The sequence below is a fragment of the Loxodonta africana genome, chromosome 16 (genome assembly GCF_030014295.1).
Source record: "Loxodonta africana isolate mLoxAfr1 chromosome 16, mLoxAfr1.hap2, whole genome shotgun sequence".
In the NCBI taxonomy this organism is placed as follows: domain Eukaryota; kingdom Metazoa; phylum Chordata; class Mammalia; order Proboscidea; family Elephantidae; genus Loxodonta; species Loxodonta africana.
The window spans coordinates 43,040,866-43,065,348 of record NC_087357.1 but is presented as its reverse complement, the minus strand read 5'-3'; the positions used below and the strand labels follow the sequence as shown (position 1 = coordinate 43,065,348).

At 41.9% G+C, this 24,483-nt stretch overlaps 1 protein-coding gene across 1 annotated transcript; it reads right to left on the bottom strand.

The window, feature by feature from the left end:
- Positions 1–15,123: 15,123 nt before the first annotated feature.
- PPP1R3C (protein phosphatase 1 regulatory subunit 3C) lies at positions 15,124–19,704 on the bottom strand. Its single transcript, XM_003409238.4, has 2 exons — positions 19,573–19,704; positions 15,124–17,525 (listed from the first exon to the last, which is right to left on the bottom strand). Exons 1-2 carry the CDS (start codon positions 19,584–19,586, stop codon positions 16,586–16,588), a joined length of 954 nt encoding a protein of 317 aa, XP_003409286.1. The 5' UTR covers positions 19,587–19,704; the 3' UTR covers positions 15,124–16,585.
- Positions 19,705–24,483: the final 4,779 nt, after the last annotated feature.

The window sequence follows — 24,483 nt, the reverse complement described above, 5'->3', positions numbered from 1 at the left end:
TAGGTTCCCAGATATCTAGCAGAGAAAGGGCAAGTCAGCCTCCCCCCCACCCCCAACTCACCCTACTCCTGCCAGACAGTACTTAAAATGCACTTCAGTGTGTTCATCTTTTCATTTGGAAAGGAAACAAGTCTTGACATTATGTTTCTGCCATTTCATTAAGGATGGAGGTCACCTCAGGAAGGGGAAGAATTGTTTCCAAAAGACAGCTTGTGAGGGAGTGGAGGTGGGGTGGGGGACCTCTTATCCCTTCTCTTTAGCCTGCTTCACTCTTTGAAGAGAACAAGCCCAGCTTTCACAGTGAATTATTTCAATGCTGCCTCAGCCCGCACTCAGCAATCCTGGGCTGAGGCAATACCCAGAAGGATTGAGCTATAGTTCAAGGTCAGACAAGGTGTCCAGACAGGACTGGCAGGGGAGGTGGCACTAAGATAGCTGAGAGATAACAGAGTGGAGAAGGGGCTAAGAGATAGGCTGGGTGTATGTGTTAAATGGAAGCCCAGAAAAAAAACTGGACACACAAATGTCTCCCTCTCTCTCCATCTCTTTTTCTCTCCCTTGATCTCTCTCTGTCTCTGTCTGTCTCTCTCATCTTTCTTTCTCAGTCTCTCTCTCTTTCTTCTTCTCTGTCTCTGTATCTCTCTCCTCTCTCTCTTCCTCTATCCCTTTCTCTCTGTGTCTCTTTCTCTTGGTCTCTCTCTGTCTCTCTTTCTCAGTCTTTCTCACTCTTTTTGTCTTTCTGTCTCTGATTCTCCTCTCTCTCTCCCTGTCTCTGTCTGTCTCTCTCTCTCCCACAGTCTTTCTCTCTCAGGCTCTCTCTCGATCTCTCTCTTTCTCTCCTCCCCCCCTCTGTCTCCCTTTCTGTGCCTCTGTCTGTCCCTCCCTCACATACACACACATACACACAAACACACACATGCAGGCACACTCCTGTACAGAAACACATTCTTTGCTTCCCTTTCCTGACTCTAACACTCCAACTCCCCAAGGCCTGTCTATAAATAAACAATAAGTCCCTGAGCCTGCCAGCAGCTCATTATTAACTCTTGCAGGGTCCTGGCTATAAGTATATAAATCCTCACACTTACCCTCACTTCATGGTTTGCAAAGCCCTTTCCCATATGTAATCTCCATCTGATTCCTACATTGTACATCTTAAAGGTCCCTCAGCCCCCTCCTCACCAAGCCCCACACACAGAATTGTGGGCATCCCACACCCACACCTTCAAAAGTCTTAGCCTTAGTACTAGAAGTTTCAGGTTGTGCTACTCAAAAAATTGTCCGTGGTTTAGGCCGCATCATCTTAAAACATTATCGCACACCCCTAATAATCGGAGCCACCCTTTATGAAACATTTGCTCGGTCCCAGGCACTTGCTCAGAGCTTTCCATGCATGATCTCATTTAAATTCCACAATAATCCTGAGGGTCAATACGATTGAGGCCATTTTATAGATGAGGAAAAGGAAGTGTGATTCTTCGTTATTGACTGAAATTCTAGAGCGTGGAGTGCTGAGTTTTCGACCCAGGTTTGTATGACTAGAATGCACACATTCTTAACCACTGCCCTGATGTCTCTTACTGAGAGATTTCAGAGCACCTACTGATGGGTCAAGTCAGACAGCTGGAACCAGGATTAGTAACCAACGAAACTTTCCCATGCCTGTAATGGTGTCTTTTACTTTCCACTTCAACCAACATTTTTTTGCCAGACTCTGTACTAGGCACTATGGATAGAGCAGTAAACAAGACAAACGTGTCCTGCCCTCATAGAACTTACGGTCTAGTTAGGGGAGACAGTCCATAAATGAACACACTATTAAATACACATATCATTTCACCAAGAAGATTCGAACCAACAGAGAATAAACATTAAAATAGTTCTAATTTTTTTCCAGACATTGCCCTCAACTGTACTATGTCAAGTTATTCCCCTCCCTCTTTCCTCCTCTTTAAAATAACTCAAACAGATTCCAGCCCCTGTTGGTGTCAGGTATTAAAAATTTAGTACAGACCCTCCCCTCCAAAAAAAAAATAATTTAGTCCAGGCCAATTTTAGCTCTCACCTCGCATCTGATCCAAAGCCCCTGCCTCACCAGAGTGGCCAAGACCTGCTGCCAGAGGAGCATGGCTTGGAGCTAGGTGGGGTTTGCTCTTTACTCACATCCTGACCTGACCCCTCATATAAATTACAGCTCCCTCTGTTTAGGCAAAGATAGAGCGGAAGGAGGGCTTGAGCTCCTTCCCCCACCTCCCAGCCCTTGCCACCCATTGCCCCCCTCACAGACTCTTAACTGCTGAAGATCCCTCCAGAGGTTGGCCATCTTGAGTGGGGACTAGCAAATCAACCTGTCTTAGTCATCAAGTGCTGCCATAACGGAAATACCACAAGGGGATGGCTTTAACAAAGAGAAATTTATTTTCTCACAGTCTAGTAGGTTACACGTCCAAATTCAGCTTGTCGGTTTCAAGGGAAGGCTTTCTTTCTCTGTTGGCTCTGGAAGAAGGTCCTCGTCCTCGATCTCCCCACGGTCGAGGAGCTTCTCAGGTACAGGGATCCTGGGCCCAAAGGATGGGCTCTGCAACTGGTGCTGCTTTCTTGGCGGTATGAAGTCCTCAACTCTCTACTGTCTTCCCTTTCCTTTTATTCCTTGAGAGATGAAAGGTGGTGCAGTGCAGGCCACACCCCAGGGAAACTCCCTTTACTTTGGATCAGGGAGGTGACCTGAGTAAGGATGGTATTACAATCCCACCATAATCCTCTCAGCATAAAATTACAGTCACAAAATAGAGGACAACCACACATGGCCTAACCAAGTTGACACATATTTTGGGGGGAACACAATTCGATCCATGACACAGCCCAAGCCCAATGGGTACATTTGATCCATGAGAAATTCAAGCATCCTGTCAGGTCAAGCTGTGGGGGACCCTGCCGCATTGCCCTCCCTTCTCAGGATGTGAATAGACACAGGGCAAACAGTAGGAGTGCTGCCAAGCAGATGTCCAGCCCAGTAATATGATACCAGTGATTCTCTTAGCACACTCCCAGCTCTCCCTCAGCTTGGAGAAGGGAAATAGCACCTCTTTCCCTCTCCAGAGGGGAAACACTCTCACTGTGAACTCTTCACTTCCCTCAGCTGAGGACCCTGAAGATCTCCACCCCCTTGTCCAACTCAGCCTTCTCCTTATGGGTCTGGGGTGGGATCAGGGTTTATAGTATTAAGGCCAGTTCTGCCATTTCAATTGTCAAAGTCTAGTTGGGAGCTCTTTTTAGAAACGTGGGGTGCTTAGCACATCTCTTGTCACCCTTGGGTGTAGACACCCATTTCAAGACAGCAGAAAAAGTCTCACTCAACATCCTGTTAGAGAGAAAATCACAATTATGGGACATATGATGAAGGAAAAGAACAGGGTTCTACAAGAGGAAATGTCCATCACTGGAATCAGACTTCTTGGGCTCATATCCCAACTCTGCCCCTTACTAACTGTGTGACCTTGGGCAGGTTATTTAACCTCTCTGTGCCTCAGTTTCCTTATTTGTAAAATGGTGATGATAATAGTACCCCCCTCATAAAGAATGCAAGTAAACTTCAACATGGTACCCCAGTGCCATCCATTAATAAATGCTCAATAATATAAGTTCCATGAGGACATGAACTGATGGATCCAGGTAATTTACAGGCACACAACAACATTTCATGAAATAATGAAGGAGGAAAAATAGCTTAGAATACTTATTTGAGATGAGTAGCTGGGAAAGATCTCTCTGAGGAGGTGACATTTAAGCTTTGACGTGAAGGATGAGGGGAGGAAAGCTAGGGGAAGAGTGAAGGAAAGGGGAAGACAATAATGGGATTAGCTGTTTTATGCCTCCTGGTGGTAAAATTTCTCCCAAGTCCAATTCAGGCAGGCTATCCTGGCATCACATTACATAACCTGTACAAAAACCAAGCCTATTGCCACTGAGTAAATCCGAACTCATAGCGACCCTACAGGACACAGTAGAACTGCCCCATAGGTTTTCCAAGGAGCTGGTGGATTCGAACTGCCGACCTTTTGGTTAGCAGCCAAGTTCTTAACCACTGTACCACCAGGGCTCCCACATTACATAATAGCTTTGGGTCAGTGGATCAAAGCAGACCTCTTTAGAGTGTTACAATAGGTTTGCCTTGGGTGAGGGCCAGGGACCTTGTCCTGGGGTGAGAGGGCAGAGTGGAGAAGTTTGGTCTTTGGACTGTGTCTTAGTCATCTAGTGCTGCTATAACAGAAGTACCACAAGTGGTTGGCTTTAACACAGAGAAGTTTATTTCCTCACAGTAAAGTAGGCTGAAAGTCTAAGTTTAGGGAGTCAGCTCCAGGGGAAAAATTTGTTTCTCTGTTGGCCTTTTCATCAATTTTCCTCTGGACTGAGAGCTTCTCCATGCAGGGACCCCAAGTTCAAAGGACGCTTTCTGCTCCCGGCACTGCTTTCTTGGTGGTATGAGGCCCCCCGTCTCTCTGCTCCTTTCTCTCTTTTATATCTCAAAAGAGATTGTCTCAAGACACAATCCAGTCTTGTAGATTGAGTCCTGCTTCACTAACACAACTGCCGCCCCTCCCATCTCATTGACATCACAGAGGCAGGATTTACAACATATAGGAAAATCACATCAGATGACAAAATAGTGGACAATCACACAATACTGGGAATCATGGCCCAACTAAATTGATACACACATTTTTTGATGGGGGGGGACATAATTCAATCTACGCCTTTGCAGAAAAGCAGGGTGTTCTGCTCCTAGAAGACTCCTGACCAGTCCACCAGCAGATGAAGTGGTGGAGCAACTGACTGCATGGTTAGAGCTGCTATGATGGTGGTAGAGGGACCTGGAGGACTCTGGCTCCTGGGAGTTATGACAACTTTGGTCTGAAAGAAATTAGCATTTTACAGCTCTGAATTTATACCCATTGCCGTCGAGTCCGTTCCGACTCATAGCAACCCTATAAAAGGGTAGATACATGAACAAGCAGTTCATAGACTATTAGCTAAGGGATAGCCAAAGATTAATTCTGAAGGTTGCATCATACAGCAGTGTACATAACTGGACACTTGAATCTCTGTGCGTCTATGGTTCCAGCTGTTTTCAATTACTTTGAATGTAGTCATTCAAATGGCTGGGATAAAATACTGACTGAAGGAGTAGGTATAAGTGTGTGACTCACCAGCTCCTCTGACTCAGTGGACCCACACTTGTCATGAGCTGTTAATATCTAGGTCCATTGACAGTGCATGAGTAGGGCAAAGGGGCCAATAGAAGCTGTGCTAGCAAACAGCTAGGAGCCCCCACTGCCTATCTAAGTAGTATCTATATCTTTTATTGCTACAGTGGCAAGGTTTTGGCATAGGTGTGTGGCCAGATCATTGTTTTCAATGACCACCGAATAGTGATATAACAGATTTGGAACTGATCCCAAGGAAGGAGGCTGCCCCTCTCTACGCTAGTTTGATGCACACTTAGTGTAGATAAATAAGAGCTGGGAAACCGTGCGGGGAATCCGAAAAGGGGTTGATTAAGTGCCTATAGTTGTAGTACTAGCAGGGAGCTTTCCATCAGTCTGGTGCCATTTAGAATGTCAAGGAAGGATGGTTTAATTTTACTTCAACTTTACAATACTAATGGTTTTCCCAAGTGGTTTACCGGTTTTGTTCTCTCCAGCAGGGCATAAAAACTGTTGTCCACAAGCTCACCAACACTTGCTTTTTTCAGATGTTTTGATTTTCTGCCATTCAGGTAGATGTAAAATAGTATCTCACTATAATTTAATTTGCATTTTCCTAATAGTTAATGAAGTCGAGAACCTTTTCATACGTTTACTGGCTATTCATGTTAACTCTACCGTGAAATGCCTATTCCATCTTTTTGCCTGTTTTCCTATAGATTTTTTTTTTTAAGTATCGGAGTTCTTTATGTATTCTGGATACTAATCCTTTGTCAATTATAGCTTCTCCCAGTTTGTAGCTAATCTGTTCAACTTCTTATGTTGTCTTTTGATTTTAAAAATTTCTAAATTTTAATGTGGTTAAATTTATCAGTTATTTCTTTTGATCTGTGTTTCTTCCTTTTCAACTCCAAGGTCCTAAAGAGCCTCCTATATTTTCTCCAAAAAGTTTTAAAAGCTTTTCCTTTAACATTTAATTATTTAGCCCCTTGGAACTGTTTTCTGTGTAACATATGTGGTAGGGGCCTGGTTTCGGTTTATATCCATGTGGATAACCATTTGTTCCAGCACCAGTTATTGTGAGGTCTATTCTTTTCTCACTTACCATTTCCAGCTCTGTTATAAATCAAGTTTTCATATGTGTGGGCTGTTCTCTAGGCTCCCTATTTATTCCCCTGGAATTTTATCCATCCTCTAGCTTATACCACACTGTATTAGTTACTATAAATTTATAAGAAATCTTGGTATTTGCTATAGCAAGTTTGCTCATCTTGTTATTTGTTCTTCAGGAGAGTCTTGATTGACTCTTGGCCCTTTCTATTTCCACACAAATTTTAGAAACAATTTGTTGAGTTCCATAAAAAATAAGTAAAAATTCTATTGGGATCTGGACTTCGATTGGCATTGCATGAAGTTAGTAGATAAATATCTTCACGATGCTGAGGCTTCCTAACCATAAATTTGCCATGAGTCAAATCAGCTCGATAACAACTAGCAAAAACCATCACATTAAAGTCTCTTTAAGTGTCTTTCAATACATTTTTATTCTTTTCTCTATAAAGGTTGTGTGAATCTTTTGTTATATTTATTCCAAAGAATTTTATATTATTGCTGTTATTTTAAAATATTTTTAATTACGTTTTCTGTTTATGACATATATATAGATACACTGTTCACTTTTGGATGTTGACCTTTGTATTGTTCATCTATTGCTGAGTAACAAATTATCTCAAACACTGTGGCTTTAAACCACATTTATAATCTTCCAGTTTGTCTAAGTCAGAATTTCAGAAGCAGCTTAGCTGGGAGGTTTTAGCCCAGGGTCTCTCATAAGGTTATAAACAAAATATCAGCAGGCTGCAATTGTCTAAAAGCTTGACTGAGGCTGGGGCATTCATTTCTAAGCTCATTCACACAACTGTTCTCAAGAGGCCTCAGTTCTTCACCATCTGTTCTCTCCAATAGGACTGCTCATAACAAGGCAACTGGCTTTCTCCAGCACAGGTGAATCCAGGAGAGAGAGAAAGAACAACTAATATGAAAGCCATATTGTCTTTTTAACCTAATCTTGGTGGCATACCAAAGCTTCTGCCATACTCACACAAACCATCCCTGGTACAATGTAGGGGAGGACTATACAAGGGTGTGAATTTTTGAAGGTGAGGATCATTAGGAATTGTCTTGTAGGCTAACTACCACATTCTTATATCCAACAACCTTGAGAAATTCTCATATACATTCTAGTAGTTTAACAGTAAACTCTTCTGGATTTTCTATGCAGGCAAACATATCATCTGTAAATAATAAAAATTTTATTTCTTTCCAATTCCCTTTTAATTTCTTTCTTGCTTTACTTCATTGGCTAGAATTTCTGGCACAATGTTTAAAAGAAATGGTAATAGAAAATCCTATCTTAAGAGGAGTTCTAACATTCACCATAGTGTGATATTTGTGATATGATTTATTTGGTTTTGGTTTTTGGTAGATATCTTTTTATCAAATTAAGGAAGTTTCCCTTTATTCCTAGTTTGAGTTTCTCCATTAATGGTATAATGAGTTGACCATATATTTTTACCCCTTTAATGTATTTATGTGGCAAATTACATTAATTGATGTTTAATATTGAACCAATCTTACATTCTTATAATAAACCCAACTTGATCATAACACACTATTTTTCTACATATTGGTGTATTCATTTTAATAGTTTATTGTTTATGAATTTTTTACATCTATTCATAAGTGAAATTGGCTTATAATTTTCCTTTCCTATACTGTTCTTGTCAGATTTTATTATGAAGGTCATGCTAACTCATAAATGAGTTGGGTAACATTCTCTCTTTTTTAATACACTCTAGAATCTTATTGTATAAGATTGGAAATATTTGATCCTTGAATTTTGATACAACTTGCCTGTAAAACTGTCTGGGACAGATGTTTTGTTTGTGGATGGATTTTAAACCGCCAGTTGAACATCTTTAACATTTATAAACTAATCAAGTTTTTTCATTTCTTCTTGAGACCATTTTGATACAATATATTTTTTCTAGAAATTTGTCTCATTTTATCTAAGTTCTAAGACTTATTGGCATAAAGTTGTTCATAATACCCTATTGTTAATTTTTAGTTTCTTTAGTACCTATAGCTATGACCTTTTTAAAATTCTCATTATTATTTTAGCCTTTTCACTTTTGTCTTCATACATCTTGTAGAAGATCTGTCTTTTTATTGTTTTGTGTGTGAACTCATGTTTGACGAAAATCCCGTGAGGCTTAGGTTAAAGGCACATGCTTACAGAGAGTACTTGTGTTTACTTCTGCCAAGTACCTGTGGGTATTGCAACCAGGAGCCATTTTTTAATAAATTCTCGGCTTGAGGTTTTCCAAACATGAGGAATGTGAAATCAGATTGCGAATCCATGTGAGGGCCAGATGGGGGTTATAAATTTTAAGAGGAGTTTCTTTTTTTTTTTTTCTGTTTTGCTTTGTTTTTCCTCTACCCTAAGCTAATGTTCAGACAGTCATTTTTCCTAGTTGAATTTCTTTGTAAGAAGGGTTATTTTCTTTTCTAATTGAGGGTATAGCCTTCCTTGGCCCTGGCTTTATGCTTGATATTCACTTTGTCTTCCACCACAATGGGTCCTACTCCTTCGTCTTCTGTCCCCTTAGCAGCCATAGCTGTTAAAACCAAATGGTGGTCACTAGGGATTAGTAAGTGATCTCAGGACAGACGTCAGCTTGAGTGTACATTTACCTCTCTGGAGTCCTGCTTTTGTTTTGGGGGGGGTTTTGTTTTGTTTTGTTCTGTTTTGTTTTAGGAGGACAGAAAAGGCCTTTAAGGCCACACTAATTTTCTTTCCAGCTCAGCAATGCTTTTAAAAATATAATTAGAAAATATTTGATCTAGTATCTTTAGGTGTTTTGTACTGGGAGGGTTTCTTGGTGAGAATATGTAGACTTTATATTTAATTGTTATATTTTCAAGGCCAAAGTCATCTTGGTCATGTTGTACAGCGTATAATTTTGGAGACATTATCAAACATTTGTGAAGGTACTAGAATGATCTTTAAAATGCTTCCAGACACCAGAGGTGAAATAACCTTCCATGCATCCTGGTTATACTTTTCAGTTTTTACAATAACAAATTATGCCCTTCTCCTTGGATTTCTAGGAGACCACTTACGGTGAGGTTCTGGACTGAATGCTTTATACAACTTATATCATTTAAGATATAATGTGTGAGGTTAGGACAAAGTAGCTTATGATAAACCATTGCATCTGATAAGAACAACTAGAAAAGTCTTATTCCAAAAAGAAAAAAAAATGTTTGAAGGCATTGGAGAGCTGCTGAGACAGCAGCACCTCACCATAAGTGGTTTTCTAGAAATCCAAGGAGAAGGGCATAAATACAATTTGTTATTGTAAAAATTGGAAAGTATAACCAGGACGCATGCAAGGTTATTTCATCTCTGGACTCTGGAAGCATTTTAAAGGTTGTTCTAGTACCTACACGAATGTTTGATAATGTCTCCAAAATTATACTCTGTACAACATGACCAAGATGACTTTGGCCTTGAGATCAGGAAGAACTATACAGAGAGAATCAAAAGATCAGATAGATTTCCCCTCCTGAAGCAGACCAATGCTAACATCACTCTAGATCAACTAGAAAAGCTAGGAGAGAAAAAAAAAAAAAAAAAAAAACACAGACAGAATTATTTAAAAGCACTAAAGAGCTACATAAGCAACTAGGACTTTACAGTTAAGGCAGGCAGACACACTGCAGTTATTTTTCACTTGTGCTTGCTGATGTTGGGCAAGGGCAACGTCTTAGCTATCTAGTGTTGCCATAACAGAAATACCACAAGTGGATGGCTTTAACAAAGAGAAATTTTCTCAAGGTCTAACAAGTTACAAGTCCAAATTCAGGGCGTCGGCTCCAGGGGAAGGCTTTCTCTCTCTGTCCGCTCTGGAGGAAGGTCCTTGTCCTCAATCTTCCCCTGGTCAAGGAGTTTCTCAGGTGCAGGGACCCCATGTCGGAAGGACGCACTCTGCTCCTGGTGCTGCTTTCTTGGTGATATGAAGTCCTCAACTCTCTGCTTGCTTCCCTTTCCTTTTATCTCTTGAGAGATAAAAGGTGGTGCAGGCCACACCCCAGGGGAGCTCCCTTTACCTTGGATCAGGGAGGTGAGCTGAGTAAGGGTGGTGTTACAATCCCACTTAATCCTCTCAACATAAAATTACAATCACAAAATGGAGGACAACTATACAATACTTGGCCTAACCAAGTTGACACATATTTTCGGGGGGACACAATTCAATCCGTGACAGGAAAGAAGCTGAAAATCTGGGATTTGCCTGGGCCACTAATATTGCCAGAGCTATTGATTGTCTCATAGAGCAGAAAACAAAACTGAAGACTTCAGGAGACAACATCCTGCTGAGGGCGTGGGGCAGAAAACTGAACCTGACAGCCCATTTTCCCTGCAAGATATTTGCAAAATTCTGAGGCTGCACAGGGCAGGAGGCAAAGAGGCTCACCAGAAAGACTCTGAAAAGCAAAGTGGAATTTTTGGCAGTCTGGATATGCTGAGGATTAGAGTTTAAACCTTTAAACCTGTGTGGAGGAGGAACCCTGGTGTATACACCAAATTCTGCCTTGGAGAGCGGCAAGCTAGGAGCAGGGGTAAATCAAAGACAAAGTTTTAACAAAACTGCAGCCCAGCCTTGACTTGGCTCAACCCCTGACTGGATTAAGGTGATCAACCCTGACTCTGCCCTAGCAGAGAAGAAAAGATGGAATACTCCCTGAAGGAAGATTATACCTATGATGAAATTCTCCATCTTTTTTTTTTTTTTCCTCCCTCTTTTCATTTTTCTTCTCCATCTTTTCATTTTTCTTCTCCATCTTTTCATTTTTTGCTTCATCTTTTCCTCTAGATGGCTCTCTGAGGGCTGTAGGGGAAGATCCTTTGTTGTCTTTCAGCTTCTTACAGCCCTAGGCATTCCTTGGCTTGCAGGTGCATCTTCCCATTGCCATCATCCCTCTCTATCTGTCTCCCTGTGTCTCTTCTCCTCTTTTATAAGGACACCCTTCAAATAGGGCTAAGGCCCACCATCCTCTGGTATGATCCCATCTTAACTAATAACATCTTCAAAAGACCCTATTTCCAAACAAGGTCACATTCACATGTACCAAGGGTCAGGACTTCACCATGTCTTTTTAGGAGACACAATTCAAACCGTAATATACATATGTACAAAAGATCAGAGAGCAGAAAAAAAGAAAGAGATTAGTAAAACTAAAAAGTGTATGTCTAGGTTGTTTAGCAGGAGATGATATTGGGGGGGTGAAGTAGAGAAGGGTCAAGAGGCCAGACTTTGCTGTTTCTGTAACCCTGAGCAAGTTTTAACCACTCTGGGTCTCCACTTCATCATCTGCAAAAAAAAAAAAAAAAAAAAAAATGGGTGATTCTCACTCCCTGGAGTACATACTAGAGAAATACAAACCTTTACACGAACAGATACATGCACACCCATGTTCATTGCAGCACTGTTTACAATAGCAAAAAGATAGAAGCAACCAAGGTGTCCATCAACGGATGAATGGATAAATAAGTTATGGCATATTCACACAATGGGATATTATGTATCAATGAAGAACATTTCATAACATGGAGGAATCTGGAAAGCATTATGCTGAGTGAAACTAGTCAGCTGCAAAAGGACAAATATTGTACAAGACCACTATTATAAGAACTCGAAAAATAGTTTAAACAGAGAAGAAAATATTCTTCGATGGTTATGAGAGGAGGGGGAGGGGGGATTTCACTAATTAGATAGTCGATAAGAACTATTTTAGGTGAAGGGGAAGACAACACACATTTCAGGAGAGGTCAGCACAAATGGACTAAACCAAAAGAAAAGAACTTTCCTGATTAAACTGAAAGCTTCAAAGGCCAGCATAGCAGGGGCAGGAGTTTGGGGACCACGGCTTCAAGGGATATCTAAGTCAAAAAAAAAAAGTCAATAGGCATAAAAAAAATCTATTAAGAAAACATTCTTCATCCCACTTTGGAGAGTGGCATCTGGGGCCTTAAACGCTAGCAAGCGGCCACCTAAGATGCATCAATTAGTCTCAAACCACCTGGAGCAAAGGAGAATGGAGAACTCCAAAGACACATGGTAATTATGAGCCCAAGAGGCAGAAAGGGCCACATAAAGCAGAAACCACATTAGTCTGAGACCAGAAGAACTAGATGGTGCCCAGCTACAACTGATGACTGTCCTGACTGGGAACACAACAGAGAACCCCTGAGGGAACAGGAGAGCAGTGGGATGCAGACCTCAAATCCTTGTAAAAAGACCAGACTTAATGGTTTGACTGAGACTAGAATGACCCCAGAGGTCACGGTCCCCAGACCTTCTGTTAGCCCAACCATTCCCAAAGCCAACTCCTCAGACAGGGCTTGGACTGGACTATGGGATAGACAATGATATTGGTGAAGAATGAGCTTTTTGGATCAAGCAGACACATGAGACTATGTTGGCATCTCCTGTCTGAAGGGGAGATGAGAGGGTAGAGGGGGTCAGAAGCTGGCCCAATGAACACACAAAGACAGAGTGGAGGGAAGGAGTGTGCTGTCTCAGGGGAGAACAATTAGGAGTATACAGCAAAGTGTTTGTAAAATTTTGTAGGAGAGTCCAACTTGATTTGTAAACCTTCACTTGAAGTACAATAAAAATTAAAAAAAAAAAAAAAAAGTGGGTGGAGGAATCTTTGGAACCATTAAATGACCCTGTTCTCTGAACTGGTACGGTTGAAGACACTTTACTTCACACAGCTTAAAGCAGAGGTCTTCAAACTTGACTGCATATTAGAACCACCTGGAAAGCTTTTAAAAATTCCAATGTCCAGGCCACAACTCGGACCAGTTAAACCGGAATCTCTAGGGGCAGAGCCTAGGCATCAGCATATTTTAAAACTGGCCAGGTGACTCATATGCAGCCAAGGCTGAAGGATGCTCTAAATCTAGCAGCAGGCATCCACTCATTGGCAAAAGGAGAGATGGGTCAGGAGGCCAGGAGTCAGCAAGATGGCACATGGGAGACTACTCTGAGTTTGGAATCCCTGCCCACTAACCAGAGTGTTTATTGAGGCCACGCACGCAGTAGCTGCTAAAAATGCCATGTGAAGCTGGGAGATGAAAGCTGGGGAGAGACTTTCTTTGCAAATTGAAGGACAACCCAAACTTTTCCAGAACTTTTGGACTCAATGATGAAGATTCAGTTTACTAACCACATAGGGATTTTCAGCCTTTCAATTTGGGGGTAAACTTAAGCGAAAGCCATAAATTTAAAAAATAACAAAGTCCTTCCTTAAATAATTAAGTTTAACCATGAGGGAAGTGGGGAGCAAAATAACACACCCGAAACTCAAGCCATTCTCCCATGTTAAATTTTAACAGCAGAGTTGCTTCTGCTGTTAGGTATCAGGATGCGAAATGTGGATGATTTTTGTTCTATAGAAAAGGCCCAGGAACACACTGCTGTCTGACTGAGTCCTCCTTCAGTCATTCACATGCAGCTCAGGGACACAGAGCCAACACGCGGTCAAACCAGGACAGGCAACCAGCAAGAGCTGACCAGAGTCATGCCTGCCTGGAAATCAGTCCCTTTTTAAGAAGGGGAGTTGTTAGAGAAGGAGAGACTCTGTGGGAGACCTCAAGGAGGATGTGTGAAGCAGAGGAAGGAACACTAGGCAAAAAGTCACTGTCCAGTCTGGCTGAACCTGGCATGGGACCTTGAAGAGTCACTTCCCCATCTAGGTCTTATATCTTCAGTCACTTGGTTTCTTCTTTTACAAACTTAAACACTTGAGTCCTGTGGTCTTCAAGTTCCTAATTAGACCCAAATTTAATTTTTCTCAATCCCATGGGAAAAGAGAGTTCTCCTTCCCCGAACCGTCATCATGAATACAGAGTCAGAGGAAACAGAGGTTATGAACTCAAATGCCTGCAGAGGCTAGGCAGATAGTATAAGAGAATGAGTCAGCGGGTAGGGGCTGTGACAAACACAAGGCCCCGTCTAAAGGGGGTAAGCTACGACTCAACTCAGTTGTCGCCATGAGAGAAGATCTACTGATTTTTTGAGGAAAAGATAAAAGAAATCCAGATTTTTTAATGCAGTCTGTTGATTATTTAATCTTGGCAATAAATTCTCTTTAAAAAAAAAAAGGCAACTCAACACGTGAAACAAAGTACACCTGTGACCAGACATAGGGCTATAATTTACAACCCCTGATGTAGACGTTGTTATATGATAAAAGTTTGTTCTTTTTAATTGGGCCTTTACAGCAGGTTGATCATTCATTTTGATCTTAAGATTCACTGTGCAGAAGCTATTTCTGGAATCTTAGGCAAGAACTGGAGTCATAGCTTGGGTCCACAGACCTGCTGCTTCTTGATGCCCTCCTCCCCCTCCCTGTGGCCCTCTGTGCAGCAACAAGCTTGGGCCCTTCAGGAAGGTGCTCAAGAGGTAGAAGCCACCGCAGTCCTTCCCATGTCGCTCCTCCCCTATTTTAAAGAAGTGGTCCCACAACCAAGCACTGTGTGTGATGAGTAGCAACCACAGATGATAACAGGTAGGGTGACAGTCTCAGCAGTTCAAGTCACTGCTCTTAGACACCCCCACCCCCAAAGTTCAGGTGGCAGGAAGTATGATCATGATGAGACTAGGACCATGTGAATACCCTCATGTGGATCCAATTCCTGGTCTGAATGAACTCTGCTCAGTTGTTTCTAAGCAAAACAGGAGAGTTTCAGTTCATGGTTTCTTATTTGACTGTGGCTTTGAGAAAAAAAACATACTCAAGTCTTATATCAAACACATTTATTCTTACAGTGAGCATCTCATAAAGGATAGCTATGGGAGAGTGAAATATTTACAATAGAAAAACCGTGGGTGCTAACCAAACTTCAAATACTATCATAGCAGGGTTATTCCAACAGTATTTTTCTGGGATGGCAGATCACACGTGTTAAAATTAACTGCATTCTCCAAACACCTCTCAACTGACGTGCACAATGATAGAAACAAACATTTAGGGACTCCAGTCCTTAAGGGCAGGTGGATATTACAGAATGGATTTATACACACTCCAAAACAAGTATATTACAACATATCCAAAACAACACACAACTCTTAAAAAAAAAAAAATTGTCTTCAAGAAAATTAAGTAGAAAGACTAAAAACAAGCAAGGCAAAACAGGCGAGAAATAAGTTGCCATGTCTATGTGTAAGGCACTAGATTCTTGCATAGAGAATCCTAGTGTCAGCCCTCACTTCAAACTTCACACTGAAAAAGTTTAGCAGAAAAATGAGTCACCTTCAATATGAAGGATGCAAGTTGGTACCCTGACGACACTCTCAAAGACACAACAGCATTGGAGGAGGAATGCCAGTCTACAGAGTGGACCTTCTTACAAGACCAAAAACTCATACGTTATGAGATCCCCATTCAGATATTTGGGTTAAGCAACTAGTGTTCTGGTTTAATCAAGGCACTTGTAAAGAGCTATCTTTGACATGACGCAGAGTCCCTACAAGTTGTTAGCTGTTGATGATGGCATGGGTTTTGGTTATACCAAGAACCCAAGCATGACGCCTTGATTACAAAGTCATTTTTACCATGAGGACTGCAAAGTCAAATTTGCTTAAACTTTGTCCAAATCATGTATTTTTTTATAAATCACATTTGAACAGAAAGGCTTCACTTGAGATCTTGATTCTCCCGTTGTAATTTACCTTTCTCCAACACCATTCTACACCTTAAGGTATATATTTTTCTCCACAAGAATGCATAGATTTTTCCCCCTCTACAAATGATTTTCCCAGAACTGTAAAACCAACTTAAAAACACAAAATAACCTTATATTTTCGCATCCAAAATTAACTATCAGACCTCCCGTTTCCACTCTGTCTTGAGCTGCAGAGCCCTTTGGGTACACAGTACTTTTCAGACGTCCCCCATACCATTAGCACAGCTTTCCATCACCATCAATTGTCCTTCCTCAGCCTTTCCTTGCTCAACATGAGAGCTAGTGAATTGAGAGGGAAGGAGGAAGGTCATTGAAAAAGCAATACTTTTATAAAAAATAGGTCCCAAGCTGTTACTTAATCCTCCAAAGCAAAATTGGGCAGTGCCACTGTTATTGACCCAAAATCTAAATTCTCAAGTGGCTATCTTTTTTGTAGCCAGATCTTAAAAGCTCAAACCTAAACCTACTGAAGGAAAATAGCGAAGACTTCCTAATATTGAGCAATACAGTCCTAGAATTACATTGGGGAATATGACAGGTCAAGGCCAGTCACTAGGTTAATTCATCGATAAGAGGCCAAGTTTTCCATTCTTCCCCAGCTCTGCCATTCTGGGAAAAGCCCACTAGCCAGCCTCGGACTGCCAAAGATTGTTGACTCTAACTCAGTCTTGGAGGGTTCCTGGTGGAATGCACAGTCCTTGGATGCCATCTGTGTCTGCACCCCATCAGGTTTCCATTGCACGTGGACAATTCTATAATTCTGACCCTCGTTGTTGTCCCAGAAGACCTGCCCACTGGCATAGTAAGAAATGCAGAACTCAATCTTCTCTTCAGTTGGAATGACTGGGGGTAAGTCAATGGCAAATGAGAAGGTGTCACTATCTGAGCCACCATACACATTTTTCATGTAGGCACAGTCCACATCGGTGTAGCTTTTCCAAGTATCATAAGTGATACGGACCTGAACCTTCTTCTCAAAGCTTATGTTTTTTACTTTTACAGTCCCAGTCACTGTTCGCTCTTGCAAAGAGCAGTTCTCCAGACAGACAAGATTCTTCTGAAAGTGGTTCCGGAAACTTAAGTAGTCAGATGAAGGCTGTGGGAAATCCAAAATCAAGTTTTTCTCCTCATGGAGTTTTAAACTGGAGGAGATATCGTTAAGGTCCAAGAGATCAAACTGGAGATCCCATGCTGGTTCTTCTGGGAGGTCAGAGAAGATGTGGATGGCAGTAAGAGAGAGGCCCTTGGAGTCAGCAAACACAACTCGCTTCTTGGTTTGGTTGTGCGAGTGCTTCCAGTCGTTCTGTGATTTGGCTTCCTGTTTTATATTGAGGCACGATTTCAGAGGCTTCAATTTGTTCACAAAATTTCTTCGTTGAAAGTCATCGTAAGGGCCCAGGAAGCTCTTTAGAGGTGGCGAATGAGCCAAGCAGAATCTCATGGCCACATCCACTGGCATGACTGAACTTGTCAAAGGCCGTGGATCTAAAACCTGGATCATTCTGAAATGGAACAGGTAAAGGGGTTATCATCTGGATCTGGAATGTTCTTCCCTGGTCCCAAATACCTGTGTTCTATTTGTGTACTGACTGATTTATACCTGGTGCAGTAATTATCAGAGAGGTGCTATCATATGTAGTAAAAGAGAACAGCATGAAATTATCATACCTACATTCTATGTCTAGCTCTACCCCTGCCTGGCTAGAAGGCTGTAGGTTAACTACTTGTAACACTTGGAGGACTCAGTTTCCTCATCTTAGAAATAAAAGGGCTGTATCTGATCATCTCCAATGCAGCTCTAAGAATGATTTGCTCTGTTCTGCGTTAGTGGTTCTCAAACCTGTCTGGTCGCAATGACCTGGGAAGTTTGTTTTTCTTTTTTTTGTTTAATACAGATTCCTGGACCATAGATCCACTGAGGCAGAACATTTGGGCGTGGGGTCCAGGAGGTGCATATTTTCTTAAAGCTTCCCAGGTGATTCTGATGACCAGACAGGTTTGGGAGCCGCTGGTTCCACACCCTGTGTCCCTCTGGCTGCCTTTGCTGATTTTCCTATTGAATTGATTATGCTTCTCTGGAAAAGTAACACACTAAAAAAGAAAAAAAAAAAAAAAAAGAAGCAATCAGTATTCTCCTGGACAACTCTGAAAGTGTGAAGGCTGGAAAGAGTGAAGTCAGAGGATCACCTAAGCACTTGAATTACCGTGTTCTGCCTCATTTTTCACAAATAACCTAGTGACAGAGAAATCAGCAATACACATACTTAGAGAAAAACTTTGCATAATCTATATTTAATATAGAAAGAAGTCCATGACAGGTCCACATTTAAGTGGAAAAAAATCTGATTACCTGAACAGTAGATGGTTTTCAATATATATGGTCTTAAAAATATTGGGAAAATGTATAGGAAATATACAAAAAAGTTAACAATTGTCTGTCAGTGATAGGGTTATGAGTGACATTCTTGTCTTCCTTGTACTTACTCTGGTATTTTCTAATGTTTTGGCAATGGATATATTTTTATAACTGGAAAGACAATAAAGCTATTTAAAAATTTAAGCATAACTACATTCGGCAATTTAAGCCAAAAAATTTCCATCAAGAAGTTTTTTTTTTTTTTTTTTTTCCTGGCCTTTAGCCATCATTACATATTACCAAGCTTATGGAATCAGGACTTCTTTCCCTACCTCAGCCTTACAGATAAGAGGTGTGGATACTGTAGATGACATTTTCAACTTGGTTTTAGCAACACTGTTCACAGCAGTTGTAGGCACGTAGGCAAATGGTCATTATCGCAAAAAGTACAATAAAGAACATTCACAGAATTTATAAACTCTGGGATTTTTCTGGGAGACCAACAACCTTAGAACAAACAAATGAAAGCTAAAGCAATATTTGTGAGTCTAATAATAGTGAACAGGCCTAACTTTTAAAGAGGTCTTCTGCTTTTACCTAAGAAGCAGCTATTTGAAGTAATTTTTTTTTCCTTTTTGCATTTATAGAAGGATGGTTTTACTGCTGGATGACTTCCCTAGAATTTTAGGACTTGGCCAACAGTTAAAAATAATAGTTTGCTCAGACTCTGGGACTGAGTTTGCTAATGGCAAACAATGAAAAGGAAACTGGAGGGCTAACAATGCCAACAACGGGCTGTAACTGTATGGGTTTGGTTTTTGTTTTGTTTTGTTTTTCCAAGCTAAGCTACCTAACCAGCAGTTCCCACAAGTTAACCTGCAGAGTTCTTGAGACATTTGTGCCGGACCAAAAGATAACACTCGGAATCAATGAGGGAACCCGAACTAAGGCTGACACACATTAAGACAGTTTCCGGTTTAGGATGCTGATTACCAAATAGGTCCTGCCTGGAGCAGACTTGAAAAGCCAAATTCCCAAACCTTTCCAGCCTACGAGTGCCAGATTCAACTCAGTCAACCCGTCCTCCCCTGAAGTCTCCGTTTGCAGTGATGACAGGACGAAAATGCAGCCTGACTTCCCCGCAGCAAAGCTCTTCCCTCTGCTCCAGGCAGGAGAGTCTGCAGCGAACCTACCTGGTGCAGCTCATCAGGGAGAGAGGCCGCGGTGGACCGTGACAGTCGCCACGCCCGCTGCCTGCGCAAGTTCTCAGCCGGGCTCTGGCCGTCAAGCTCCGCGGTCGCTCAGGCCGATTGCGGGCGGGGAGAGCCCGAGAGGCCGCTTATCTGCTCCGGACCACGTGAACCAGCCACTCGGACCAATCGACGGGCTGCAGACCCAGCGGCACAACCAACCAGCGCCCAGCTGGGGCGCGAGCCCTCGCTCGGGGACGTGATCGCTGCTGGCAGGACTAGCGGAACGCGAGCTGGGAGCCCAGCGGGCGGGGGAGGCGGGGGAGGCGGGAGCTCGGCGGCCAGCTGGACCCCGCCGCGTACCGCGACCCCTGGGCGAGGTAGCGGGGTCACGTACGGGGAGAAGGCAGCGCAGCCCTCACCCCGCCCGGCGCCAGCGCCTCGGCTGCAGGGAAGGAGATACCCTTTGCATCTTGAGGCGTCTTTTGCTTGCAAATATGTTTGTGATCTCTGCACAGATTCTGAGCACCAAAAGTTGTGGCTTGTTCCATATTTACATATTACTTGAAACGTTGTACTGTTTTTCTTTTGATGTTATCCTCGCATCCTCTACCTCACCTAGCCTGAGTAATCAAAAGTTGGCTGCTTATTTTTTGGTGAGAATGAATCCACAAACGCACCACACAGTAGATAATGGCTGCCAGGAATTACCAGCTTCTCTAACAAATGGGGTTATGAAAGCATACAAGCCCCACGAAACAAGAAGATGGCATTATTAATTATTAAAGGCATTTTGTATTTCAATCTATTCTTCAATTTTCTCCTTAGAAAAGAAAACTAAAACCAGAAATGGAGCGACCATTTCACTCACACGGCCAGTCAGCCACAGAGCAAATCCCTCGACTCCTTGTGACGTCCTTTGGCAATGATGTGGAATCAAAACGTGAAGATACCACGCTGTGAGTTTCACGACTCTTTTGAGTCAGTTGCTTTTGCTGAGGTTTAGTTATTTTGTTTAGTTTGGGGAACTAAACAGTTTAGTTACAGTCATAAAATTAAATTTCTAAGTCAAGTACCTATACATTATTTTTGTAAAACCCATGCCCTAGTTCTGCTCTGTTAACTTAGATACCTGGTAATCAATTATAAATGTAACAGACAAAAAATCCTGTGTCTTTTAAATAACTGTCAAATGGCAGAATTATTAAAGCTGAGTTATTGGAGTGAAGAAAAAAAATCATCCTAATTGTCACTTGGGAAGATATTTAATACTTGGGCTTTGTTTTTTAAATGAAACATCCAACGAATGTCTGGTCTTCTAGCCCCTCAGCCCAACCAAAACTAGCTGTAAGGGCACAGACTTTTGGGGTTTGACACTAAACTACATGAATCTATGCAAGTTGTAGCCTTAATTTCCTCCCTTGTAAAATGAAGATAGTGTCATGGATTGAATTATCTCCCCCAAAAATGTGTGTATTAACTTGGTTAGGCCATGTGTGGTTGTCCTCCATTTTGTGATTTTCCTATGTGTTAGAAATCATAATCTCTGCCTGTGGTTAAACAGGGTTAGGATGGGACTAACACCCTTGTTCAAGCCACATCCCTGATCCAATGTAAAGGGAGTTTCTCTGGGGTGTGGCCTGCACCACCTTTCATCTCTCAAGAGATGAAAGGGAAGCAAGCAGAGAGTGGGGGACCTCATACCACCACGAAAGAAGCACTGGGAGCAGAGCATATCCTCTAGACCCGGGTTCCTGTGCAGAGAAGCTTCTAGTCCAGGGGAAGATTGACAAGAAAAATCTTCCTCTGGAGCCGATAGAGAAAGCCTTCCCCTGGAACTGACGCCCTGAATTTGGACTTCTAGCCTACTAGACTGTGAGAAAATAAATTTTTCTTTGTTAAAGCCGTCCTCTTGTGGTATTTCTGTTATAGCAGGACTAGATGACTAAGACAGACAGTAAAGTTGTTCTGAAGATTGTGCAGATGAGAAAACTCAGTACAGTGCCCAGCACAGTAGTATTCAACCTACGCTAGTTCTCAAGTCAGTACTTGATCTCTCAATATTAGTTCTCACTACACGAGGCCCAGTGCTTGAGCTAAGATATTGGCAACAGCTAACACTTACTGAGGAGTTTCTGGGTGGCGCAAATGGTTAAGCCAAAAGGTTGGCAGTTTGAACCCACCCAGAGGCACTTCAGAAGACAGACCTGGCAGTCTGCTTCCAAAAGGTCAAGTCTGCAGTTAACAATAGCAGTGCTTCTTGAGCCTTTTGTTGTTGTTAGTTGCCATCCAGTCAATTCTGACTCATGGCAGCCCTGTGTGTGCAGAGTAGAACTTCTCCATAAGGTTTTCAAAGCTGTGACCTTTCGGAAACACATCACCAGGCCTGTCTTCTTGGGCTCCTCTAGGTGGATTTAAATCACCAAACTTTCAGCTAATAGTCAACACTTAACTGTTTTCAACACCCAAAGACTGCATCTGTTCTAATTGTTCTGTTATCTGTTTAATTCTCACAGCTACTCCAGGTAGCATGTACTATCATTAATTCCATTTTAGAAATAAGAAAACTGAGGCACTGAGAGGTCAAGAAACCTGCCCAGGATCTCATAGGTAAAGCTGGGATTAGAACCTGGCAATAACTAATGGTCCGTATTGTCTTCCTTTAATTACCCTTAAATAATTAGAATGATAGAGGCGGAATGTACCTTAGGTATCATTGGCTTCAAACTCCTTATATCACAGATGAGCAATCTAAGACCCAGAGAAGCTGAGCTGCTTGCCAGAGACTGGTTAGGTCAGAGCCAAAAGTAGAAACCTGGGTAGAGCTTTTTCCTCTAACCATGATCAAAGTGAATAGTTATGTTATGAAGGAACATAAAATAATAAGAATTTATTGTGATCCTATTTGGGGGAGTGGGGGGAGTTGTACATACATGGAAAATGGAATATACTCCACCAAAATGTTAACAGTGCTGTTTGTGGATGGTGAAATTAAAGATTTTTTTTTTGTCACTTTGCTTCTTTGTATTTTTTTTTTTTTACAAAGAACACGGACTACTTCTGTAATTAAGAAATTGTTTAAAGGGTTTTAAAATCTTCAAATTCAACTAATATGACAAGACTACCTATGAGATGCCAAGAACTGTGTTGGAGGCTTTCACATACCTATGCCATTCACTGACGCAGCCCTTCTAGGGTTGCTTTTATTTCTATTCATGCTGTTTTCTCTCCTGCCCCCTAGTGCTGACTAATGCCACAGAAGCTGCTCTCTCCTGTTCGACTCCTTCACAAGGAAGATTCAGGGAAACAGCACCCTTTCCTAAGAGAAGTCAGCTCCCAATAAACCTCTAAACTACACGACCCAAACCCCTCACTTCTGTCTCCTTCCTGGCTTTTACTGCCCTTTATTACAGAAGGAGAGAAACTGACATGGAATCAGTGTTCTAAATCGGACTTCCACCAAAGAAGACGTGGTATGTTAGGAATTGTGGGAATTTTATTCTTTTTTGTAGGCTTTTCTGCACTTGTGATTTGGCAGCATCCAAACATTGTGTTGTCCTACCCATCTTAAGAATAAATCTGTCAGTGGGAAATTACTGAGCTGTACAGTGTCTCCAGAGCTGTGCTAGGGTTGTCGGGACTCATAAGCCATAGCCCACCGACCTTGAGGATGTTATAATCTTTATTACCAAAAAAAAAAAAAAAAAATTAAACTCATGAAACACTAGGGAACATTTTCAATAGCTACTAAGTAAGGGGACCAATGGTCTTTTACACCATTCACTCAACACATTACCAGGGTTAGTCCCTTCTGGGAAAAGCCCTCTAGGGATTGGGGCCCGAGGATTGTCAATTCGTTCTCTGCAACCTTGGTTTTTTTTTTTTTTTTTTTGGTGCCCAGTCAAGAATGTACTTGAGAATTCAACCTTAAAGTTATTTATGTAAAAATGTCAGTACTTTCACCATGATTAGTTGAAATTAGGATGAACCTCACAACTGACTGGAAACCCTAGTTGCGTAGTGTTAAGAGCTACAGCTGCTAACAAAAAGGTTGACAGTTCGAATCCATCAGGCGCTCCTTGGAAACTCTATGGGGCAGTTCTGCTCTGTCCTGTAGGATCTCTATGAGTTGGATTCGACTTGACGGCAACAGGTTTGGTCTGGTTTGGTCACAACTGACCTTCGTGCCCCACCGTGTAGAGTGAGTGAGGATGAGAACTGCTCATTTTGATTAACAGGGCCAGAATTTTATTTCTGAGAGCAGAGAAGTGCCAGTTTACATGTCTTAGTGAATGGTAAGCTCAGTCACACATCAATTCATTGTTCCTTCTTTAGCCACATTGAATGGAAACACCAATATTAGGAAAGGGGGTGTAATTTAAATCGAAAGAAAAAAACTTAAACCCTTAGATTGTGCTTACTTTGGCCAAGGCACTATTCTAAGCACTTTGCAAATATTGGCTCATTTACTCTTTGTAAGAATCCTGTGAGATAGAAACCATGATTATTGTCCCCATTTCACAGATAAGGAAACTCTGGTCTGGGAAGTTTAAGTAATTTATCCAAGACCATACGGGTGGTAGTTGGCAGAACCAGGATTCAAATCCAGGCAGTCTGCTTCTAGAGTCCATACTCCAGGTGTATAAGTTGCTTTTAAAAACAGGAGCACCACAATGGTATCTACCAGGACCCAAAAGAAGCTCTCAGAAGGCTTGTTGTTGTGTGCCATCAAGTCATCTGACTCATAGTGACCCTGTATGACAGAGTAGAACTGCCTCAGAGGGTTTCCTAGTCTATAATCTTTATAGGAGCAGATTGCCAGGTTTTATCTGCTGGTGGGTTCAAACTGACAACCTTTTGGTTAGCAGCCAAGCACAAGGGTGGGGAAGCAGGGCTTCCTGTGGAATACCTGTG